This window comes from Enoplosus armatus, chromosome 22 (assembly GCF_043641665.1).
Source record: "Enoplosus armatus isolate fEnoArm2 chromosome 22, fEnoArm2.hap1, whole genome shotgun sequence".
Classification (NCBI taxonomy): Eukaryota; Metazoa; Chordata; class Actinopteri; order Centrarchiformes; family Enoplosidae; genus Enoplosus; species Enoplosus armatus.
Genome location: NC_092201.1, coordinates 11,225,009 through 11,251,135, shown reverse-complemented (window position 1 = coordinate 11,251,135; position 26,127 = coordinate 11,225,009). Strand labels below are relative to the sequence as shown.

The 26,127-nt window shown below is 42.6% G+C and overlaps 1 protein-coding gene across 4 annotated transcripts in view; it reads right to left on the bottom strand.

Annotated features, from left to right (window-relative positions):
* Positions 1-26,127, bottom strand: part of cald1a (caldesmon 1a) — a 53,070-nt gene that overhangs the window by 10,357 nt on the left and 16,586 nt on the right. For 2 of the 4 annotated variants that reach the window (XR_011599191.1, XM_070928833.1), the window contains exons 2-8: positions 18,914-18,999; positions 9,645-9,782; positions 6,470-6,872; positions 6,342-6,374; positions 4,371-4,474; positions 2,927-3,194; positions 1,177-1,314 (exon numbers count right to left, since the gene is read on the bottom strand). Coding sequence is in view for 3 of the 4 variants with exons in the window: in XM_070928833.1 (XP_070784934.1) it covers positions 1,177-1,314; positions 2,927-3,194; positions 4,371-4,474; positions 6,342-6,374; positions 6,470-6,872; positions 9,645-9,782; positions 18,914-18,990 (1,161 nt within the window). In the remaining variant the exon portion in view is untranslated. Of the gene's footprint in view, positions 1-1,176; positions 1,315-2,926; positions 3,195-4,370; positions 4,475-6,025; positions 6,251-6,341; positions 6,375-6,469; positions 6,873-9,644; positions 9,783-18,913; positions 19,000-26,127 lie in introns of all 4 variants that reach the window. The other 2 variants (XM_070928832.1, XM_070928834.1) reach the window with 2 other exon arrangements.

Sequence of the window (26,127 nt, the reverse complement as noted above, 5' to 3'; positions counted from 1 at the left end):
CCCCTCGATTTTGAGTGTGTGGGAGTTGGCTTTTGGCAACACTGGAAACATTTATTCACATTTGAGTTGATTAAACGTTCCTTCGCTGTGACAACCATTTATCTTTGGATGAGGCTGGGAGGGGCCACGCACTGGGTTTATGCAGGGTGCTTTTCCTGGTGCAGTGTGTCTTGTGACAAACAGGTTGACATGTCAGCAGAATTTCAAAGTGAAACAGTGAAATAAAATACAGAAAAATGTGCCACCAGCTGACTTTCTCGCATTTCTCCCCTAGTTCATCGAGGCTCTTTCCATTTATAAACACCTTCATCTCAGTCAGATAACACTTCATGCAGAGAGCTATATGAGGTGAGAGGGGCAGATGCGGGTCATCTGGCACTTAATCTCTCCAAATATTTTGGATGTTTAGCTTGAGCTTTGCTGCACTGCCGGATGAGTGGGATTTGCAGGTTTTGAAGAAGTAATATTGACTCCAATATGCTGACAACTGTGCTGGACGGGATGCAAATACACACAGAAGAATACAACACAGGCAGAGTGTTTATGTTACGATTGTTTAAGTATTGAATTTAATTACCTTTGCTTCTTTTCCAAAACCAAAAACACCAGCGCAAAAGTGTGAGGACTGGATTAAACAGTGTGTTTGTTTGCGCTGACGTAATCATTAGCATGTCTGGCTAACTAGCTTGCAGCTTCCAGTAGTAACAAAATGCTACTTGCGAAGCCAAAAAACGTTTTACTAGCTAACTACATTAGTTTGTTGGGTTATGGCTTATGTTAAAAAAGACCTTATGAAAGTTATACTTGGACTAACTAGCTCTAAAATGCATAAGAAGAAGAATGCCATTTCTTCATTTTCATGTCTTCTGGTGAGGATGCTGACTTTGTTGACTGGACATGCTGCTTTAGCCTCATGTCTTTTAGCACGATATCATGTATGTAGCCATTAAGTGCACATTGAAGACTGTTTAACAAGATTTTCCGTTTTAACAGAGCTAGCGCCAGCTGATCAAATCTGCCAGTTGTCATTTCAGCAGGGAAAATTACCTGAATCGTCTGAAATCAAGAACCCACTGTTTGTAATAAATCTAGCATGGGGCTTAGCAAGCGGACAAATGGCAAATAAAACTGGACTGACACAGGATAGAGGTGGCAGATTAAAAATGTCGGACTGACCTTCAGAGAGGAGCCTCGAGGGCTGACGCACTTGAAGGGTCTGTCCTCCCCGTCTATAGTGTCCTCCACCTTCTGTCTCTTCTCAGCTGCCTCCGCTCTCCTCCTTTCAATCTCCTCCTTCATCTTCCTCTTGTCCTCCTGAGAAAGACCGAACGTGTTTAGAGTTGAGGCAGTTCAGCAGATATTTTTTCATTTTGACAGGGAACTTCCTGCTAATTCAATGGGAGCATATGTAGGTGGCGCTCTGTTCTTTGCCAGCTCAGCCCAGCCGGATATTGCTGCTCATGCTAACTGCCCATTTCTCTTGTATTTACTCTAAACACACCACTGTTGCTGCTGGAAACCTAAAACATGCTTCCTGTGCACCACTGGATTTTGCCTGGGAACGAACTAACAGGGCCAGAGTGTTTGGAGCAGCGGAGGCAAAATCTTTCAAGAACTGGGTACGAGTTGAATCACGTAACAGAGAAAATGGAAACAGACTGCCAACGATCAGGAATGCAGCCGACCCAGACAATAGATATGTGCCACTTTCTAATTGATTTACTTATGAAGCAGGTCAGGAACAAATTCAATTAGTCAGAGCAAATTCTTATTTACAGTGAAAGCCATTTTGGAAAGCTTGAGACATGCAGACTATCAACAGTTTTTTTTTTGAACAATTAATATATGAACCATTTGTACTGTATTCAGAAGAGGGCTGGTGCTTGGCAGTATATCAGCCCTCTCTAGCAGCCTTGTCTTTGTTAATTAGTCTCTCTGTATCTCTGGGCCATCTTTTAATTACAAACCAAAAGGCCTCATTAACATCACACAAGAGGAGAAGAACAGGGGCAGATAGCGAGAGACGGGCCGCCACACTCTGAGCCAAGATCAACAGAGAAGACCAGTCACGGTAACAGTGAGAATGCAGGGCCTCCGAGCCAGCGGATGAAAGCGAACACTGCCTGGTTGAATACAGATGTGAACACATAGGAAGGAGGAGGTTATCATGTTTGAGATACATGTGGGTGAGGTCGTTATAAGAGGAGGAAGAAGGAATGACATACGTGAGTTATGAATGGGGACCCAAATAGGTTGAGTCATGATAACGGTGAAGCATGATGAGATAACGTCACCGTGGTGCTAGTATGAGTGTGATGCATGGCTTTCAGCTCACTCAGGTGTAAAGGCTAAATCAACATGAAAGAGGTGGAGTGAAAAACAAGGAAAGGGGATGTGGGTGGTGAACTTTTCAGATATAACTGGAAGAACTACTCCGTACGATACGAAAAGTAATACTTAGTTACATTTAGTTAATTAGCGTTAATTAGAGTGAAATACAAACTTCAAAACAAGTGTTGAATTGTTGTAATGGGACAGCCCTATGTGTGCTTGTTGAAAAAGGGGAAAACCTGTTGTGTATCAACATTTGTAGGTTGCACTGGAGCTATGTGCTCCAGTTAGAAGCGCACCATGGAAGCTGATAGCGCATCTTATAGCAACGTCAAAATTATGTTTTATCCTCTTTTGAAAAATGTTAAACTGAGCACAGTAGTATCATTGCAGTATCATTATAGTTTGTACAACCCTAACCCAAAAAGTGAAGAGAATTAAAATTCTGTTTGACTTGAACAAAACATCAAGAAGAAATTGGATAAAAGGGAGAATGGAAACATAGACAGAACTGATCAAACGGCATCCATAAAGTGCCCCCCCCCCCCCCCCCCGAAAAAAACACATCATAAAAACATCCCTCTCTCTTCCCTACCTCCTCTCTGGCTTTTTTCTCCGCCTCCTCCTGCTTCTTCTGCCTCTCCTCCTCCTCCAGCACCTTCCTCCTCTCCTCCCTCTTCCTCTTCAGCTCCTCCAGCTCGACTTCGGCCTCCTGCTGCTTCTGCCTCATCCTCTCAAACTCCTCGCTCTCCGCGTCGTCGCGGCGGCGCTTCAGCTCCTCCAGCTTGCGCTCTGCCTCCAGGCGGGCGGCGTCGTCCTGGTCGTCGGCAGCGGACACCTCGGGGGAACGCACACTGCCGCGACTGGGACAGACACACAAACACGGGTCAAAAACTGTGTAAGTAGGACTTAAAGCTGGTTGACATGTAGGTAAACACTTGACATTTGATACAAACTGAATATTTAAACATACACTGGAAGGATTTGACTCTTTCATGGACCAGCAAACACACACAGACGCACAAAAACACATGTGCACACATACAAATACCAACAATCACCTACGCAAAGATAATGTTACCGCACATCTCAAGTTTCCTCCAGTGTTTCACACTGGGGACTAACAGTCCAAAACACACTGCTGCTCTGCTATGGCTGACTGCTGAACAAAAACAGCTTGTTTGCTTGAAAATCTGATTCAGATACGCTTTTCAATTATTTTGCAGATACCTTAGGCAATACATTTATACGAGCCAGAGCCACAAACAATAAATGTCAGACTGCAACATCATTAAGTTCCTGTCTGATTAAACTGCCCCTGCTCAGCAAATACAAACACGGTGACGTGTTATAACAATGAAGATTTCTCCTCCATCATTTTCAGAATAAGTCCCGGTAAGCGATAGTATAATTCAGTAAATGCAGGACTTATTTAGTACCCTCGAAAAATTCACTACATTGTGTTTTAATTTTATGCTATTAATATATTTTTTTCATAGGAATATGTGTGTTTCCTCTGACCTCTGGATATTATTATATTATTTTGAAAATGTACCAGTGAGCTTTGGTTGTTAGGTAGCTCGATCTTCTCAACTGACCTTTGTGTCAAGAATATTAAGTTACTGCAGTACTTTTCCACAACTGGTCAAGTGTGGACAGGCACTGATGTAACAGCATACGGTCATAATTTCCCAACATGAGCTTCTTAAAGCAGTACTGCTATTTTTCCATTATAATATATTATAATAATGGCATCTATCACTGTCAAATTAGCTTCAGAATAAAATCATCAAGCCTTTTCTTTACCATCACTAGTAAAAAGGAGAAAATATGTGAAATGAGATGAAAGGTATGATTTGGAGTCTTAATACTGCACAGACTAATCAGGTCATTTTTTTGATTCTTAATTGGCAACATAACTTTTGATGGGTTTTGTTAAAAACACTGTTTCTTGAATGATTCATTAGACCTGGCTATCCCCAATTTGGCCTCAGGGGAAACCAGCAGGTCGCTTGATGTGTGCTGTTGTGTCTGTGTACCTGAGGGTCCTCTCAGGTTTCCTGTGCTGTTTTGGAGCCGCCTCGTCGTACAGCCCTCCGTTCTGCCTCCCCTGCTCCTCCCTGGCCCCGCCCCACTCATTCTCCTGCACAGACACAACCACGGGGACAGTGAACAAAGACACGATTGGTGGGTAGGCTGAGTGGGCGGAGTCTGCCATGCGACATCACGGGGCGTCAAATGAGAAAGAGAGCGAGAGCACACCCCAAACAAAATAACACAGAACATCACACAACACAGCGTCCACTCCAGAATTACTACTGAGACAGGATTATCTAACATGTGATCTCCATGGGAGTGTCTCCAGCTGTATTTTTTCTTTCTTACCATCATCAAAAACATGATTCAAGTTTTGTAAATTATAATCATTATGTGTCCAAGCCCAATATGTACACTGCCAGTCAAAGCACCATATATTATTAACCTGTAGCACAGAACACAGAGTACATTTGTCCCTCTCTTGGTGCACAGTCTGCACTTTTAACATAATACAGTCTCAGCTGGTGGACCTTTTCAGTGCACCTGTCTTTAATAAAGCACTCATTAAGACTCTCTTTACGACATACAAGCTCGCCCATTAACATGTACTTACTGTAATTAGGTCTTTGCAATAACCTGAGATTTAGCAGGCAAATCAGCTCAAAAACAGAGAAAGAAATCTGTTATTAGTGAAATGTCTTTATCTTAACAGGGAAAGTGCCAAGAAACATGAAGTGTCTTTGAGCACTGTTGTTTACGCTATCAAGGCCTTCTAGAAACTGAGAAGAGCTCTGGCCAAGAGAGGTCAGACAGACTAGACTGACAGCAAAATGAAATGCTTAGTTTATAAGTGTGTTCTGTTTGTGAAAGGGAAGGCTACACAAAAAAAAATCAAGGTAGAAAGTGTTCACTTCAGCTGTGTAGAGAATAAATGGAGGCCTTTATTAATGCCTGAAAAGAATTCATAGGCTTGCGTGGACTTTTTGAACATTATGAACGGCTGCAGATGAACATTTATTGTACACAGGTTTTGGATTGTAGTTCATCGGGCCACTGACTTTACATTTTGGTAATTTCCAGTGTAATAGAAAAGTCACAAACAATTCTCATTTTACTTTAGGGGCTAAAGTGGGCTTAAATGAGCCCAAAAAGCCTGGCGTAAAACATTTGACTGGAAGTATACACATGACATGATGGCTCACTCCTCTCCTCATAATGTCCCCATGTAGTAAAGACACTTGTAAATCACATGATGTTCCTCTGCTACAGTGAGCTGTTGGAGTGGAGTAAGTGCAGTAAGTGTTGCTGCTCTCATAGCTGAGGTGGAAGACATGCAGGGAAACACAGTGACAATTCTGTGAGGCATAGCATTAACCTTCTCAAAACCACGCCTCATAAAACGTTGTTACCACCTGTTTGCAAATGGTGCAAACCACACTGTGACGACACAAGGTTTTCTGGGTAAATTCAGCGTCTGGCTCCGACATAAAGTCAACAAGACAGCCTTATTGAGAGATTTTTCTGTGGTTTATTGTCGAGAGTTTACATTTTGTTTACATATCTCCTAAAAGATGCGTCAAGACACTGAAGTTACCCAGAGAGATTTTCTGTGCTGTGCATCACACCTCTACTGAAAATCTTACCACATGTATGATACCTCATTATCCTCTGAGTGCAGTATCTCAGATACCTCATTGTCCTCTTCAGTGTCATGTCTGAGTGTCATAGACTGGTTCTCTGATGCATAATCTACATAATCATCCTCAGGTACCTCTTCAGCCTCCTCTGATGCTACTGCATCCTCCCCAGCCTCTGAATTTGTAGACTTGGCCTGGTTTGAACTCTCACTGACTACTGAATGTGTTTCTTCTTCAGCGAGTTCCTATGACAAAAGGTTTATAGCAGGTCTTTGAAAGAAAGATGGGAGTGACTCAAGGATGTGCATTAAGAAGTCAATAAATCAACAACCATACCTTGTTTTGAATTTTAGGTTCTTCAGTTGATTCCTACAGAAACAAGCGTCACATTTGCAGGGACTGTCAGCTACGAAAAATACAATAAATCGCTAAAACAAATGAACAACAACGAACAGGAGACTCACCTGTTCTCTCAAGAAAGACCTTCTCGGTTTGTCCTCCACCACTTCCACTTTCTGCTCCTCTTCATCTACCCCCTCCTCTGCTTCCTCTCCACCCTCAGGAGCAGCCTCTTCTTCCTCCTTCTGCTCTTTCCTAGAGATGTACATCTCCGTCTTCTCCTCTTCCTCCTCGTTATCACGGTAACGACCCCTACGCCAGGAGGATGGCCTCTCCTCTTCTGCGTTTTTCTCCGTGGTGACGCTGTCGTCCTCAGCCGCGGTGGGGTCCAGCTGCCTCTGTCTCTCCAGCGCCTCCTTCATGCGCCTCTGCCGTCTCTCCTCGCGTTTGGCCATGCGCTCCTGCAGGGCTTGCTCATCGTCGTCTCCACCGCCTCCTCCATAAGAGCCGCTCACAGTCTCTGTCACACTAGGAGGAGAGAGAGGAGACAAACATTTCACTGTGTGGTCTTTTGTTATTCAGGAAGGAGCCTTGAAGTGAGAACAGACATCAGCTGTTAAGAAAATGTGGGCAGGGAACTGAATGCATAATATTATCTCCTGTTACCACTGAGATGCCCTTCACCAAGGCCTATAACCCCTAAAAGTTTCATATTGGTTTAGTGGCGAGACCTATTAACTTATTAAGTCACTTGGGACCAGATCTCTGATATGGCGCACAATGGAAAAAAACACAAAACTCAACAAAAGCATATGCCCAGTAAAGTTTCTTGAATTGTTTGGGACCTGATCAACTGTCTGACTGTGACACGGGCCACTGATACCAAAAAAATGTGCTAAAAGGGCATGAATGTTCAAGCAAACTTTCTCTGGGTTGCAAAAAAGACAAAATGAAATTCTGTGAAAGGAAATCAAATGTTACACAGAGTGGCTGCCACATAAATGTCAGCTCTTTAGCCAGTATGTGGAGAATGCTGACAATTGGCTGTAATGACAGATCTTCACCACAGATATTCTTTAAAATAAACTACTGGTCAGGCCTTAAAATAAACAGAAGCATCAGTAAATTTCTCTAGGATTCTAGGTCTGGAGTAAACTTTTTATCCTCGACTCTAGCAGCTATACCTACTAACTACAATGTAAACAAGACTGAGACTCTGCTAGCACCTCTGTGAGGTTGTACTGCTTTGAGCTAAAGCTTGATACTTAGCACGCTAATATGCTCACAATGACAATGTTGACATGCTGATGTTTAGCAGGTATAATGTTTACAATGTTCACCATCATGCAAATGTTAGCCTGCTAAGATCTGCTAATTAGCAGCTGAGGCTGATGGGAATGTCATTATTTGGTCATAAACCAAACCAAATTTCATGGCAATCTATCAAACTGTTGCTGAGACATTTCACCACAAACCATAAATGTGAACCTCATGGTGGCACTAGAGGAAAAGTCAGGGAATTACCAAAGTCAGTAGGACTTATCCTCTGGGGACCAGATGTGTACAAAAAATAAATGGCAATCCATCCAATAGTTGATGTATTTAAGTCTGGACCAAAGTCATGGACTGACTATCCAACTGACTGCATGGCTAAAAACAATGTGTTTATTCATTATTATCTTACAATTCACCAAATACCAACTGTACATCCATCCTCCTCGCTCCAAATAGCATGCTTCATTATATTCTGACCTGAAAGTCTGGCAAACATTATCCTTGCATCTACACAATCAACAATGGCTAGTCAACACTGGGTCCTGTCTCAGCATCCTCCTGCACAATCCCCTTGTTGTTTGACCGGCCCAGGATGTACCTCTGAGCTCATGGCGAGGAGACATTCACGACCACAAAGCAGTGACTGTGTTGCTAGATGTCAGAGCAACCCACCACTTCCACTGTGGCCAAGACGATTGATCTCATAGCCTCAAACTGCATAGAAATGGATATTTGGCCCCTTTGTTCCTGTGGCAGTCTTTCAGATGGATAGGTATGCGATCATGAGCTGGTTGTCATACTGACAGCTGGGACTGGGGAGAAAGTGGAGTTCAATTCTTGCCTTGGTTGACTTAAATGTATTAAAGGACGCAAAAAGAAATGCCACTTCACTGGGTTTCATCATTCAACACTTGGCAGTATTACACTATTATGTCAGCTTAGCCACCATAACGAGGCACAGCAGGCCTGTCAAGCTGTGGATTTCTCCACATGTTGAAGTGGTGTGCATCAGGCTGTAGTGAGAGTTTTTTTTTTGATTGATTAAAAAGTGTGTTTATCTGCTCTAACGTAAGCTGCCAATGTTAGCATATCTGTCTAACTAGCTTATAACCTACAGTAGTAAATGAGTGTCACATCAGGTTCTGGGGTTTAAAAAAACCCAGTTCACGACTACTACATCCGCTGTGTGGAAGCTGGTCCTGGATGCTATCAGATTTTAGGGATATTAATGTTAGCGTCTGTCCTGCTCTTTCTTAGATTTGGGGAAGTTTACACTCCAGCAACTCCAGCTAATGTCACCTAAGATACCTCAGATGTTACATTGGTTAGTCTTCACCCTAAAAGCCTTTTCTATTGTAACGTTAAAAGTGAAAACGCGCTGTTTGAAAATACAAACAAGTATTACTAGCAAGATATCGCCGTGGCAGCCATCGATTTAAAAAAAACCCTTTACAGGGTTCTCATTTTAAAGTAAGTAAGAAACAACCACGTTATGGAGCTAACGTTAGCTAGCTAGAGCTAATAAAATTGGCCAGAAACAGTAACTTCAGCCAGTAAAATTGACAGTTGGCGGCTAAATATTTTAAGGCTGCTTTTGTCTACTAAATCAAGGACCAACTGCTTCACGAATACCATTAATGTTACGTTATAATTGTAACCTGCACATGTGCTGTACAAGAACGAAAAGACATAGCTGAGAGCTTAACGAACGGCCAATTGTTTTTATGAAAGAATAAAACAATTGGCCGTTCCCACTTCCCAGAAGTCTTTTACAGCAGAGGTTGAGAAAGAATTTTTGGTGGCATTCTTCTGAGTTGACCTGACATTTCTTCACACAGAAACGGGACTCACATTCATTATTTATTGGTGAAGTATAATATAACCCCTTTAGCTGGGCAGGATATGACAGTGACAGTTTTTTTCTGTTGCTCTTTCGCCTCCTCAGCTGGATCAAAGATTGGGATCCAAGCAGGCGGCTGTTTGTCAGAGACAATAACCTGTGTTGTTGCTGTATGTGCGTGTCACCTGTGGCTGTTGGTCATGACCAGACTGTCTGGCTGTCCGCTGTGATCCTCACTCTCCCTGCTCATCAGCCTCTCCTGGCGTGCCCTGCGCCTCCTCTCGCGGGCCGCCTCCTCCTCATCATCGTCATTCCTCGCCAACCTGAGGGAGACAAAAGAAGAGAGAAACAACGGGTGAGGAAACAAAGAGAGACATTTCCATTTTTTTTTTTTTTTTTCAGCTGTTCAACCCTTCACCTCCTTCTCCCCTTCCTCAATTTAGCTTCCCGGTAAGAAACTTCAAAGTGAACGATTCTTTAAATTGGACTGTAATCATCACAGTGACCAAACCTGGTGGATTTGTCCAGAACTCCCCCTTCTCTCCCTCTCTCTCCTATCAAGCTGACCTGTCAGCTGTGCAACAACCAATACTTCTTATCGTGGCTGCAGTTTTCACGAGCTGATAAAAACTCAGTCTGGAGACATGGCTTGGCTGAGGATAAGAGAGAGCCAGAGAAACAGTGCTTGTACTGGTCTGTTAAATGTTGGAACAGAGCAAACTGTGTGTGTATGAGTGCGTTTGTGCACTTGAAAATAACCACTAGCCTTAAAAGTTTATATTTCTACAAGGAATTTAACACCACATTAAACCTAGAAATCACATATTTCTTGAGTTAACAAACTGAAGTTAAAAAAGATCTTGTGTCAAAACTACTTAGCAGGATTTTGTGCTGACATACGTGGAGCAAGCTTTGTTTTAAAGACACTGCTTCTTGTTTTAATACAATTCTAGACACAAGCTTAGTTTTCCTGAGACACCCATTTCAACACAAATATCACCTTCCCAGATAAAAGGCATAGTTTGACATTTTCGGAAATACACTTAACTGCTTTCTCGCAAATTCTTCTTATCTGTATGCTAGATATGAAGCTACAGAAGGTTAGCTTAGCTTAGCACTAAGACACAGTGGACACTGTGGAGTCCTTCCATTTCCTGGGCTCCATCATCAGCCAGGACCTCCGGTGGGAGCTGAACATCAGCTCCCTCATCAAGAAAGCCCAACAGAGGATGTACTGAGGCAGCTGAGGAAGTTTAACCTGCCACAAACAATGCTGGTTCACGTCTATACTACCATCATAGAGTCCATCCTCACCTCCTCCATCACCGTCTGGTATGCTGCTGCCTCCACCAAGGACAGACGCAGACTGCAGCGTATCATCCGCTCTGCAGAGAGGGTGATCGGCTGCAACCTCCCATCTCTACAGGACCTGTACTCCTCCAGGACCCTGAGGAGAGTAGGGAAGATCGCTGCCGATCCCTCCCACCCCGGACACCATCTGTTTGACCCCCTCCCCTCTGGCAGGAGGCTGCGGTCCATCAGGACCAAAACCTCCCGCCACAAAAACAGTTTCTTCCCCTCTGCAGTCAACCTGACAAACTTACATTGACCCCCCCCGAACACAAACACTAGTTATACGTTATATTAACGTACATCACCCCCTACTGGACACTTTACTTTATTCTGGTCACTGCACTGTTGTTGTTATTTATCTTATCTTATTTTAATTCTTATTCTTATTTTACCTTTTATATTCTACTTATTTGTTATCAAAACAATAGCACCTTCAGACTACAGCAAATTCCTTGTAATGTATGTTACTTGGCAATAAACAGTTTCTGATTCTGATTCTGATTCTGACTGGAAGTGGGGGGAAACAGCTAGCTAGGGATGGAAAACAAATCTGACTACCAACACCTCTAAAACTCATTAATTAACATGTCATATCTTGTTTATTCAATTCGTACCTTTGATCTTGATTTTTGTCTTTGGAAAGAGCCAGCCGAGCTGTTTTCCCCTGTTCACAGTCAGTGAAGCTAAGCTAACCAGGTGCTGGCTGAAGCTTTTCTTTCACAAACTAAGAATGCATGCACTATATAATGAGAAGAAAACACAGTTCCCCTTTGGTGGTGCATTTTTCTTACCACTATGCATAACTGGTCAAGCATACAGTAGATGGAACAAGGTCAGGCCAGGTCATGTCTAAGATATCATAAGTGAAAATCTGTTCTTCGCATTAGACACTAATCATTTGAGAACCCTCCATCTTGCCCTGCCATTAACAGGGATAAATCCACTGTAGAAACAAAACAGCGCCAAGATCTACAAACCGCCCACATCCTTAACAGAGCAAAATCCAAAGCAGACATGCAGTGGATTATGCATGTCTTTATTAAACACAGTGCATTAAGTAAAGGGTGTGGCTGCATGCAATCATCAACACAACTCCATTGTTCACTATCTAGTTGGCTGTTGAGCTATTGTATATTTATATGCTTAAGTTTGATTGAAAGCAACAAGTTGAGGCCCTTCTTTGAGAAATTTAGGATATCTAACTGATATAGAAGCAGACAGGTTTAGGGAAAGAGGTTACACCCAAAAAGTATATTTGATACTGTATTACAAATCAAAGTATGATAATCTGAGGATATCTAACCGGAGACAGAATTTTACCAAATCAGATCCCAAATTGCTGTGTTTCTGGCCACCTGACGTCTATGAACTCAGCTCCATGCTTGATGTGTGTTGCCCCGACTGACCTTTACACTCCCACTGCTTACCACATGGCTAGCTACCTCACATCATAGCGCAGCCTTTGAGGTCAGCCAGCGAAGCGTGCTATTGCATGTTAATTGCAACATGTGTGGTGAGCCGAGCTAAAGCTGCTTGGGTTTATGTTCTACAGCTTGTGAACAACAGTTTCCTTCTTCCTTTCCTTCCCCTTTGTCGTTCCCCCGCACCTCCCGTTTCTTTTCTCTGAGATGAGGAGTGTTGTCATAACAGAACACATGAATCTGTTAACGCCCAAGCTGATGGGACAGTGACATCAGTGATGTCAGGCAATGCTTTACACGTATGCATCTTTCAGAGTACAAAATTGGTCCAATCCAGATAAACTCTCTGACAATATGTAATGGCAAATGCTAAAATGTAGCATAACAATGCACAAGAAGAGAAGAGTCATAAAGTCAGCAAACAGACTAAGAACAATATCTATCTTAAGCTTGCAAACATTGGCTAACATTAGCCACAATGAGCTTCTGGTCAGACCAAGTAAAGCTATAATAAAAAAAACCCTGAGTATTGAAGTGAGCAGGGGTGTGTGTTAATTGCTTAAGAATTCAACTTTTTATGTGTAAGAGGAAGAATGTGTTATTTCGTCTTTTTTCAGTTCCATTCATATTCAGCCAACTTCAATTGAGTTCCCCTGCAGTAGAAAGTATATTAACTCTTATTTAAAAAGTGATATGTTGTTTTTGTGAGCGAAAAAAAAGGCTGAAACAACTGCCTTATCTCCCAAAGGACAGCGCCATCCCAGAAACAGCACCAAATGTCATGAGAAAGAGAAAATGACAACAGCTAAAAATGGAACAAAAGAGTCCTTGGTGGCGGTGACGACGATGACAATCTCAGGGTTAAAGATTCCTCAGTAGGAGAGAAGAAAAAACTCCTAAAAGCTGAATTAGCATTCCTGTCAATCACAGCCTTGGCTAGAGACGCGTACACAACCAAAGCCCTGATTTAATATCCCTCTCCTTACCTAGGCCCCAAACTCTATCAGCATACTGACACAGAAATATGGGGAGAGGGGGGTGGGGTGGGGAGCAAAAAGAAAGAGCAAGTGAAATGGAGAGTGAGGATAAAAAGTGGGAAATGAAAAACGGGAAAGGAAAGGGCGTGCACGATAATGGAAAAAAGGACTAATCTGCAGATTTGATCATAGACGACACCTTTTCCTGCACAGAATGATGTGTAGCCGCAGTTATAAACTTCAGGTATGAGTGTCTGTCAGAATATAGTATGCAACAGATGCCCTTTTCTTGAGTGGCCAAGTACAGTCTGTAAGGAAAGCATGCTATTGATTGACAGCTAATATGGACCCTACACACTTAGCTTTACATGTGGCGGCTATGATGCAGCTGAAAAGGAAATTAAAAAGTCTTGTACCCATGTGCATACATTCCTCATTTTCTTTTTTTTTTTTTTTACATGCGGCACAGTACAGTAAAGTGGAACTGTCTGCGTGGACAGCACAGGCTCAAAACTATCGCCATCAGCGAGCCTATTAGGGAGATATGTCCAAATATTTTCTTTACAGCGAAATATCTCAGAAATGTCAGTGAAAACAATTTGGGAAAAGCCCATGAGAAAAGACTTGTTCACCCCTCCTAGAGAGGAGAGGGGACGGAGGGAAGGGAGGGAGAAGAGTAAAGAGGAAGATAGAAAAGAAAAGCCGCTGTGAACAGAGGGGAGGGGAGAGGAGAGAAGGAAGGGATGGAGAGGGAGAGGGGGAGAGGGTGGGGGCTCTGCTTACGCTGTCAGAAATGCTGACCCATTCCCACGCTGGCCTCACTGGACTATTTCCCTTCCTACTGCCGGCCCAAAGAACCACAACGTCCCCCGTCTGTCTCTCTTCCCCACCCTGCTCTCTGCTGGGCTGGCTCCAAGAATACACAATGTCAGCCGTGACAGAATTCCCCCAGACTGCATTTATTCTCACTCACAGATGAATGAGGTAGTATAGCATGCATATAAAACAGCACACTTCTTGTGGAGAGTTAAAGTAAGATTAGACTCCTTTCCTCCTTTCTTACGTGGCTCAACCTCTCCCTCCCTATCTCGCTTTATCTGCGTCTCCCTCTCTCTTCCTGTCAGAACCAAAGGTTTACGACGCAGGACCGGGTCATGTTTGGAGCGGTCCATTCACCCAGGGCGGGGATTGTTTGGCATGGCTCATTCACGGAGGATGGGTGTTATTTCCTCTGCCCTTCCTGGTCTCTCGGGGGGAGGGGCCAGAACAGATGTCAAGAATGAAGAGTAGAAAGAGGAGGATGGTGGAAGAATTGGAGCGGGAGAAGGATGTGGATTTGAAAATTTAAGTGGAAGAACACGATCAAAAGAGAGAGGCAAGGGCAAGATGAGGAGAAGGAAGATGTGAAAGTGAGAGGACAATGAGGAGGAGGTTTGGGAAAGAAGGGGCAAGGGAAGAGAGTGAGAAGAAGAAAGAGGAGAAGAATAACGAGAAGGAAAATGAGAGTGGAAGAAGATGAGGAGGATGAGAGAGAGGAGCCCAAGAGAGCAGGAGGAGGAAGAGCAGAAAGATGGGAAGGAGAAGAAAGACACCCAGGGGAGAAGAAGAAGAAGGAAGAGGGGATGCATAAAGTATGAGAGGAGGAGATGGAGTATGACAAAAAAGAGAAGGAGGAGGAGGAGGAGCAGAGGGAAATGGCAAAAATAAGCACTTCCCAAAAAAGGACATCAAAGAAGAAATGCAAAGTCTTTTCTAAAATCAACATTGTACTTTTAGCCAAGCCTTAAATAAGTTACATTCAACGTTAAAGGAACAGTTTGACATTTAAGGAAATGTGCTGATTCTCTTTCTTGCCGAGAGTTAGATGAGGAGATCGATACCACTCTCATGTCTGTGCAAAGAATACGAAGGTACAGCCAAGACATGGTTAGCTTAGCTTAGCATAACGATTCAAAGAAGGGGATTTCAACCGCATAAAACCGACAAGTTGTGGTTTTACCGGAGGTTACTATAATAAGACTATTTTTCTTGGTTGGGTGCAGTGAATAGAGCGGTATTAATCTTCTTATCTAACTCTCGGTCTAACAGTGAAGACTCACCATTGTGGTTGTGCAGAACCATCTATCTATGAGCGATGTGTAAATATTCTGTAATGGCTTAGCCCGGGACAATGAACGGCTCCAGCTGCATTCAGCGGGCAGTAACAACAGGTTTTTTTTGTGAACTATGCGTACTATCACTGCTGCAAAAGAAGAGTATTTTTAACTGAAGTAGATACCCTTTGGTCACCCTTTGAATTGACTGGGAAAATTCCACATCCATGTGCTCTTTGGAAAAGGCACAAAGGCATTCCTGTGTGGCTGGGAGATTCATTGAACAGAAATATACTATAGTATTGATGAGCGGGGGAACTGAAGAGCATGAGCGAGTGTGAGAAACCTCAGCAGAGCAGAACACTGTGTGTGTGTTTGTGTGTGTGTGTGTGTGTGTGTGTGGCTTTACCGAACAGAACTAGAAGTGAATTGAAGCCCAATGCGCACCTCTATGTCAACAATAATTTTCTTACAAGTATAACTGAGGCTGATGTAACACAGAACAGGGAAGGTTTGGCTGTTCTCCCTCTACACACACACACACACACACACACACACACACACACACACAGACAGACATTCAGTCGTAGTTCAGAAAAGTGAATGGAGCTTGTCAAACCTTCATCACCTGATGCTGATCCAAACACACATGCACAGTAAACCGAACACCCGCATGGTTAACTGACTGCGTGCACACATCCTGACCCCTATGCACATACACACACTCACACGCATAGCACACGCACGCCACAGCATGAGCACAGTTACACAGACTACACACACACACACACACACACACACACACACACACACACAAACACAAACACAAAAGAAATCACACACAGACAATCTCACTGTCCCACCATGTAGGAAACGGCTCATGGAGACCTGGCCAGTAAACACGTATAATAGCCAGGAATTTGGCATTCCTACAGCCGTTATTATATGGCCCCACGCTCTCCCTGCACTCTCCGTCTTCTCACAGCGTGCTCAGTGATGGTTGAATGGAAGCCGGCCAAGGAGACAACATGTGGTTTTGACTAGTCCAACCAAGAGGGGCATGTAAATATTGATTGTTTCAATATATTGGCAGAAATGGAAACAATGTAGAGATGTAATCTTTTATCAATAACAGGAGCGGCGTGTCGCCTGCCAGCTGAAATGATTGCTGCTCGCACCAAGTAAACAGTCATGAACAAACTCCTGCCGAGCTGAAAATGTAAACGTAGAAGGCGCTTACAACTCTTACTCTTTTTCACTCTTGGTCCATTTCTCTCTCAGTCAGCCAGACGTCGTCTCTTCCCTCCGTCGGCTCTTCTTAGTCTACATTTTCTGCCAAATTCCATCTTCTCTGTGTAACATAAACACTCCAAAACTGCATAAATAATTCTCACGGCAGGGGGTTTATGGGGGTTTTAAGCCATGAAACATAACAACCGCATTAACCTTCACTTCAATCAGCTATTTAGAGTGCGTCTGGGGAAATGAGGCATAAAAGTCTAAAAGAGGTAAAAACGAAAATATGCCAAGGAGGAGAACACTGCATAACTGTTACACAAAATCAAAATGATGAGGATCTTTACCTTAAAATGATTCCCAGGTTACAAAGGCTAAGTAGGTAAGGAAGCGGTAACAGGGTTGTGTATGAGTAAGTTGGTCATTGTGTATGAGTAAGCTGGTCATATTTCATAATGATATGAGATTTACAGAAATCTCATCAATGACATATCAGCCAATATTAGTTTGTTGATGTAAAAAGAAACCAAAAATATTTTTTTAAAGGATCCCATAAATTTGGTTATTAAAGCTGCACTGGTCATTTTTTTTTTTTTTTTAACAATAGATCCATTAACTATGTATAACATGAAAAGAGTCCTTTGCAGTAACAAAGAGACTTATCACCTGAATGTTTTAGCATCTTTTATCTCATTTGTTTGGTTTGCTGGCCCCTTGTTTCAAGCTGGGGCAGGCAGCTGTTTTCAGCGAAAAAGCTCTGATGAACCCACTCTGCCGAGCACTAAGTCACAGGCAGATAAAGTTAGTGACTAGCTGGTGAACATAGAGTAGCATTTAGCAGCTAAAGACACAGATATTTTCCCCAAAACAGAGCTAAAATGAGAGTGAATATTGGATTTACATTTGCCAGGTGGCTGGAATCATGACTTCAAATGAATAATGCTGCTCTACATCTACTGAATGTGTAAATAGGCAACTGTTTGCCACCTTTACCTTGCCAACTTTATAATGTGTATAATGACTACTGTATATCCATGTTGTGATTTTAGCTTGTTGCACTGCCCCCAAGTGGCTAAAAAATCTGAAAAGAACTGTGGCCAAGATATGTACTGCTACGTAATGGCAACCGTTTCAAAACTACCACAATCATTTCCAATACAGCATTTCTGTTTTGTAATTACTTATCGGCTCACATATATGGTGATACCATATATCTCTGATAAGCTATTGAGTGAAATGATGATGTTCTATATAATGTACAGGCTTTATTCACTACCCAACATAAATAAGTTCAATTTAAAATAAACTTCCATCCATACAGCACACACAAGCTGGCAGGCACTTTATTTTCAAAGTCTGGATGAATGACCTGAATTGTATAACCTGGTTTATGTCCTTCACTATTGTGGATGATGTGCACTGTTTTGCAGACTGTGTTTTCATTCATACAAGAAATGCTATTTTACCTTGAGCAAAGGGCCTTGTTCTTAAGGTAAATGCCACTCACGTATTTCTTTGAGTCATAAAAAAGAATTATCAGAGAGAAACATCTATGTATTCAGCAGCGGTCAGGCCTATGTCAGCTTGTTATTCTCCAGTGATGGAGTAAGTGGCTCAAATAAAACTCTTCTCACAGATACATCAAACAGGCAAGTGACCTTGGCTAGTATCTGCATCCACATCAACCCTCATCCTTAATTGGAAGGGCTGCAGCACAGATGAAGAGACTTTTGTGAAAAGGCCCTATGAAATGTCTCCTTGGCACACGATGCACCAGCTTCTCACAATAAAACCCCCTTTTTTACTATTTTTGATTACTGCACTTGGCGTGTTACCACTCTATCAATTTGCTGAAATGAACTTTAGTTCAATCAATTTCTTCCACTGAATCAAAGAGAGTTCACAAGGCCACAGGTTCTGGGAGAGAAAATTGGAAAGAGGGAGGGAGGGAGGGAGGGCATGATTGAACATTCCCACTTAAAGGTCATCACATTGCTTATCAGATTTCTTATCAACCTTTTTTTCTTCTTCTAGCATGATACAGGGGAAGCCAATATTTGCTGAGCGATGTTTTTGCAGACCTAGAGGAGGGTCTAAGCTATTAAAATCGGCTTCTTCCTGTTCCAACTTGGCTTGAACATCAGAGAAGGTTGTGCATTGACAACCATAGCTTCATTACACAACACAGGCTGCTCCCTCAGCTTTACACAACCTAAGTAGGAAGATCTTCAGTGACAGCAGCGTTGCTCTGGACTGCAACTGCAAATGAAGCCAATGTGGAGGACTCACTTTTTGAACACTTTCTGCTTTGCAAGAGATTTAGTGGGAGTAATAATCTGCAGACGCAAATGAAAGACAACCAAATGGGTCTTACCGTTCAGCCTCCAGGCGCATCTCCTCCCGTTTCTGCCTCCTCAGCTCCCGGCGCCGCTCAAAGTCCATTTCCTCCATGATTGCGCCCTGAGGGATGACATCATCAAACACAGACACGTTAATTCACTCAATTTCAGGAAGGAAGAGAGGAAAGAAAGACGGAAAGACATTCATTGTTCAAGTGTCCTCAGCGGGCAGAAATACTGTTTCACCAGTCAAATAAAGCCGTAGTTTTGTGATATCTTTTGAAAATACTGTATTGTAAGATTTTATTTTAATTGTTGAGTTATTGTTTTTGGCTTTATCTCATCAATATCAGCCTCCCGTTTACTGATCAATCTCCCACAGCTGCATCGCATGGAACATGGAACATGGAACATCCTATTTCTGCTGCTTCACGTCTTTTATCGTGGATGGTCATGTTTTCATCGTGGATGGTCATGTTTTCATCGTGGATGGTCATGTTTTCATCAGCACAATTTTTTCAAAGAGCAAGAATAGTTGAGTAGCTGATCAATGAGTGTTTGCTGTCGTATTTAAACTCGCTGTTACCACCTGTAAGCACGGTTGTTGCCAAATCAACCAGGACTGAAATCTGTGCAATCCATTCCTTCTGCACACACTACTGACCAGAAGTGTGTAGCCACATCTTTGTGTATACAAGCCTCAGGTGACAACAGCTTGGCTGAGATCTCTGTCCCACAAACTTTGGTGGAAAAATCGAGGAATGAGACAGAAAATGAAAGACAGAAAGAAGAGCAGAGACGGAAAGAGAGAGGAAGGAGAAGCCAACACAGGATGTTAACTCAATCAGTTGACTCTCCCTAAAAATACCCCACTAGGGTACGTGACTGACTGTGTAGTAAGGACAGAGACCACCCAGGAGCTGCTGAGCCTCCCATCATACATCTACGATCACCGCTTAAACCACCGGCAACATCTACTGTGCACCGGAGCAGAGCAAACAGACACTAGCTGAGCACTTGAGGGAAAAAAGACAAAAGGTGCATGACAGGAATAAAAAAAACATCACGGAATAAAGTTATTCTTAAATACTTTATCCTTTGTGGTGATACAACGTGAGTAGGAAAGCAACTGTGGCAGAAAACAAGATGCTTAAAAGTTCAGTAGGACAAAGGAAGACCTTTGACTGTCATACCTTGAATTAGCCTTCAATGTCTTTTCCTTCACACCATACCAGCTTTTTTCACAGTGCCTTCTCCAAGCAGAGACACAATGCAACAACGTCTGGTAATAGTCTCCCACAGTCCGGCCGCAGCTGACAGAAAAGGCGAATGCCTGTTCCTTCCCCTCCCTGCTATTTGTCCCTCCCTCCATCCCTCAGTGACCTCCTTCCTTCTTTCCCTCGGCCTTACCCCCCTCACTCCCTCCCTCCCTCCTCCGTCCTGTCTCTCCCTATCTCTACTGCTAACTTTTCCTGTGTTGTTTACCTACATGTCAGAGCTTGGCTAAACTCTCCTCTCGGACATGACTCAGCACTTGAGCCCAGCTTCCTGTGTGTTATAAGCATGTTTTCTGCCTGCCTTTTTCTTTCATCTTGCAGTGCCACACAGGAGGGGTCAAAGAGGGCCTCTTTATACTTGTTCATCTGTATATGAGTATGCATGCACACATGTGCATGTAGGTGCAGCATTACAGCATTTGTACGCATGCATTCACTCTCATAAGCACACGAATGAGCATACACAGATGTACGCATGGACAGGAAAAAAGACACCATGAGTCCAAGGGATCCTCCCAACCTTCACCCTCCGCACTGCATCTTCTCACCATGTCTCCTCCCCCCTGTGAGCCTGTACAGTAAACACATCCTGGTGTCCCCGCTATTACACTGTAAAAGCCTCAGTGGCTCTGAGGAGAGAGAGGTATTTTAAATACCGCAAGAATTCACTCTCTATGTTTAGATGTGTGCTTAGTGTCATTTGTAAAATTGGGGGGGGGGGGCAATTGGCTGTGGATGTGGGGCTATTCATACAACCGTAATTAAGACAAAATGAGAGCAATAACTAAAACCGACAAGGCCTCCAAACATCACCAGTCTAATCACATAGATCCTAGAACCAGCGACGCCAAGGGAGACAAAGTTATTAGTAACGCAAGCACGGAAGAATATAAATTTGGAGTTATTGTTGCAAATAATGCATGATTTATGCGGCAGAGAAGACTGCGTTTTCATTTGGTATTTAGTTTGGTACAAAAATGAGTCATAGATCATTTAAAAACATGTCATTTACTAGGTGAATTAAATGAAAGTAGGTCTGTCAACAATATGATCATTTAAACCAGTTCTTACATGAATAATAAACCTGAAATAATTGTATTTTTCAAGCTGATATACGATGTATGAACAGGGCTGTGCAATGAATGCAAGGCTGAATGCAGCACAGTCACATTGTCTTGTCTCCACATGGAAGAACGGCAGGCGTAGCACAGAAGAGGAAGCCTGTGGCTCGCAGAGAAGGCCCTCAGTACGGCGTAGAAATGTAACTGTTGTGTATATCACTGAGGGGACCACCCACACTTTGCAAAAGCTAACAGAGGCAGAACAAGAGAAAGACAGCATTCCATGAAGTTGAGCAACCTGGAGTCACAAGTTTTCAGACTTTTATAAGTTCAGCCCGTCTTCGCCTGTCTACTGTAAAACCTCTTCTTCCTTCCTTCTCTGCATCTGTCCATTTACTCCACCGTTTTATCACTGAAACCTGCATCCATCCATCCATCCATCCATCCCGCCCTCCCTTTTTATTCTATCTCTTTTCTCTCCTCCACCCCCTCTTTCTCTTTCCCTGTCTGCCCCAACCTTCTGAAATGGCTATAATGACACATTTACCAGTCAAATTACTACCTGTCGAGACTGCCAGACCCTGGCACAGAACCCAGTGTCTAAGTGCCAGCCTCTTAAAAAGCCTTAAAAGCCAAGTTGATATTATCCTGACAGCCACTGGGATTACACCACCTTATAACGCCTCTATCTTCTCATGAAGTCTCGACTTAAAAACACCAAAACAATGGGCCCCTATTGGCCAAATGAGGCACCAAGTAGAGCAGCAGTCTGGGAGTAAGGCTGAAGAATAAGTATGGGCCAGCAGCACATCTATTTTTGGATTTGGTGAAATGTTCCTAGCGCTGGCTTAGCCTTCTGTGAGACGAGAAGACTGCAGCTTTCTGGTCAGATTTGTTACTGTGATACTCAGAGCAACTATCCCCTCGCAACCTTTAGACAAACACATTAATCTCCACATTATGGCTATGGAGCTATGCGAGGAATGCTTCTATTTAACCTCTGATTTTAGCCGAGGGGACTTGAAAGAGCCTCCAAATTACTCATTCACATGCCAGTCAGAAAAAAACTCCTCCTTTGGATAGTTTTTCCATGCAGTGACTGCTTTGGTTGTTGAATAAAGGGAATTAATGTGAAGATAAACAAGTAAAAACTAGCTTATGTGCTTGCCAGCTGTGAGGTTGGCAAATAAAGGAACAATGGTGACTTGTTACAGCTGGTGGTTACAAGGCTGAAACAGGCTCAAGTCACACATTGCTTATATGACAATAACAAAAACCAAAATCCAGTCCTTAACCTGCTACATAACATAACCTGCTACATAAGACAAAAATCGTCCTTTATTGGCGAGCAACATGGTCCCACAAGCACGAAAATGATCATCATTTGTTGACACGCTAGCAGCTCTGTGAGGCTAGGCATAGCAGTGATTTAAGCTAAATGCTCATGTCATCATGATAACATGCTCACAATGAGAATGCTAACATGCTAATGTTTAGCAGGTGTAATATTTACCATGTTCACCATCTTATTTTAGTGTGTTAGCATGCTAACATTTCTTAATTAGTACTAAAAAAAAACAGTCCAGCTGTGGCTGATAGGACTGTCATTAGTTTTGCGGGTATTTGGTCATAAACAAAAGTATTGGAAATTTAAATTCTGGTTTATGCACCCTTTGATTTTCATCTAAATGGAAAGTGAAGGGAGGGCCATCTAACAGTGTCAACACAAACCACAGTCTGCAGTTCCCATATCTGTTCATATACTCTAAAAAAAGGAATGGTGCAATATTACTAGGGCTGAGTTTACAGAGTAAGGAATGCTGCTCTCCTCTCGGCCTCCAGAGGACCACACTGTTCTCTGGAGAGAGGAGAGGAGTTCGGCTACATGTTCAGCAGCTATGGAGTCACAGCTGTGCAGGTGTCCAGGTGAAGAGAGGTATTCCAGTAATCTGGAATGTGAAAGCAACACTGGCACAAAGCCTGACCTTTCTAGTCTTTGCATCAATGGACAAAAATATTTTGTCCACCTGCTACAGTCTCCAACATACCAACCTGACTGCTACAGTAAGTGGCTGGTATGGTATGTTGGTATGCGAACTCAGGAACCACTTCTACTCTTTAACTAGCCACTTGCCATTCTGTTTTTCATAAGTAATGTATGAACTACGTTGGACCCTGAATGACACTAGAGATAGATCATGTTTCACTATCGCACTTGACACTGACTGTTGTAAAATGATTATATAAAAATAAATAATGTCAAAATATATTGAGATAATAATGAATAGGCTATATATCATGGGATAATGTGGGGAATATGGCCCTTTCACTGTGAAAAGACACACTAGCAGCAGGATTTCAGTATTTTGACGTCAGCTGTCTTCACCAATCAATATTTAGTCAGCCAGACTAAAAATTTAGGGCTTCTGGTCAAAAGTTGGAGAGGATGAAAATACAACTGTCTCCACATTCTGACAAATTTGAGGCTTTTATTGTGATAGCCAGAATCACCTCTCTTTCACAACAGAAATGGCTGCTACGCAACCTCTATCTCTGTTTCTGATAATAGTCAACTTAGCTTAAAAGGTACTCCTATTCCTGGCATGTTACCACCATCATCAGTGAAATAGTGAGAAACTGTAGGTAGGAATGTGTATTGTGTCACCTGCATGCTCATGCGTGTGCATTGCATCATGAATGTACTAAAAAAAGCTGGATAAAAGAGCTACCCAGGCAGCCTTGTTGCCAATTAGCCCCAGTGGCTAACCATGGTAATGCAACTAAAAATACCCCTGCTACCCAAAAAGCATTTTCCCCATAGACCACCAATGTAAGAGACACGCATGTAAAACTAAACCACAAATATTCAATATTTCTAAAATGTTCTTGGAGCATGGAAAATCTAATTTCATGCGTGTTATGTTCTTTCAATGTAAAAACTGAGGGACTAGGGGCCAGGGAGAGAGATGCTACTATGAATTGTACAGTGGAAATTTCAGCAACTTTCATTGGAATTAAATTGCAAAAACGTTGCTCCATAGCACCACTAGTGGCTAAAACTCGCCTTTAATGTTTCAGACAGCAGCCATGCTGCACATTTTTCCTCCCACTGAGAGGTATGTTATTTCATTAAAGCACTTAAAGAATCCATATTGGGAGTACGTAGGAGGACAGTGGGAATTGAACCGCTAACCCTGACATGCTCCCCCATTAGCATGTAGCTATAATATAATATAGACAACCTACTGTAAACTGTCCATTAATGGGAGTGTTGGATGCTTACTTGACAGGAGGTGAACATACTTATTTGTACATAAGACAAACGAGAAGACAAAACTAGAGAGAGACAGGGGTCTATTGGTTCAGTCTAACCTAAGATATATTGGTAAGGAAGAATGACCATTTTATGATTATTTTATCACACAGATAAAGCATCCGCAGTAAAACAGGGAGGGGGAGAGAAATAAAGAGAGAGCGAGATACTGCATGCCTGTAGCTAGTGCACACTAACAGCTGTTTTGGCTGAGGCTCTGGGGACAGTTTGAGTTGGGTAAACCTAACGTTTTCTGCAGGGGTAAGGAGTCTCCTGAGAGTAGTCTGACAGGGCGGTTAAAATATGTTCAGCCTGCGTGTGAGGGTGTGCGAATCACGATAAACAGTATTTAACAAACAAGATTTATATTTGTAAACATGTTTTGTGAGTGTATCTATATAAATGTGTGTGTGTGTGTGTACAGTGTCTGCAGATGTGTACAGAGGAAGGACATATGAATGATTGCATGCTTTTTTGTGAGCATTTTAAATGAGTGAGAGTGCATGCTTTTACAACTGCAATAGTGAAAATACGCGAGGCCACCGCAAATACAGCATGTGTGTGTTTATGGTACAGTAAATGTGTGTACATGTGTGATATCCATCACCACCTACAGTGCTGTGTTTGGAAAGCTGGCCTTGTGGTTGTGGTTCTCTGCGCTATGTGTCTCCTCTCACACGTCCAGGCCTCGGCAGCATTAACACGTTTACTGCCCCGGGATGCAGAGCGGCTGCGGATGAGCATTCATAAATTCACTGGAGGTTTTTGGCACACCGGGGCCAAGAACTTCTCTCTTTCTTTCCATCTCTGCTCGTCCCTCTCTCAGCTTCATCTGTCGTCTCGAGTCTCTTTCTCTGCCTACCTTTTAGAGCCTGACCGATACATTGGTGGACTGGTAGGCCTATTATTGACCGATACAGTACGGTGGTATATAACAGGTCTGTCACTTTTTATTTGAAATCTGAATTACCGTTTAAACTTGGGAAACAGTTAACTATTCAATATGTGATGATCTTGTTGCATTTTCTACTTTTCTTGTCACAAACTCATTACACGTTATTTATAGTTGTTGATACTATACTATTAATTTCAAGTTTACTGTTATATTACCTGTTAGTGTTATGTTTTTTTTGTGTTTATATGACAAAAAAACATTTGAAACTCAAAAATTTATATTGGTATCAGCCTAAAAACTCAGTTGCCTGTACTGTCTTAGCCCAGTTTTCTTTTACTTTCACCCTTTTCTCAATTTTCTATCTCCTCTTGGACCACAATGCAGCAGCGAAGCCAACAGCTGCAGGCTATGTGTTCAGCTACAATATGAGGCGACTCAGGGTTGGTTGGCTGCGAATTAAGCTTCGTACTTGGTTGAATATTATAGGATTTACCCATGTCCAAGCAGCCAAACTTCTATCTGTGTTTGTCTGTGTCTGCATCTGCATTCCACAGAGTGAATATACGTCACAATAGCTTCTGTTGTCAAAGCCGAGGTCTTCAGCTGCGACTATATATTCTAGGCTACATATGAGGTGGCCAACTGCATCAGACCTCAGCTCAATCTCAATTCCATCTGCTTTCCACTCACACTCTATCTCCTC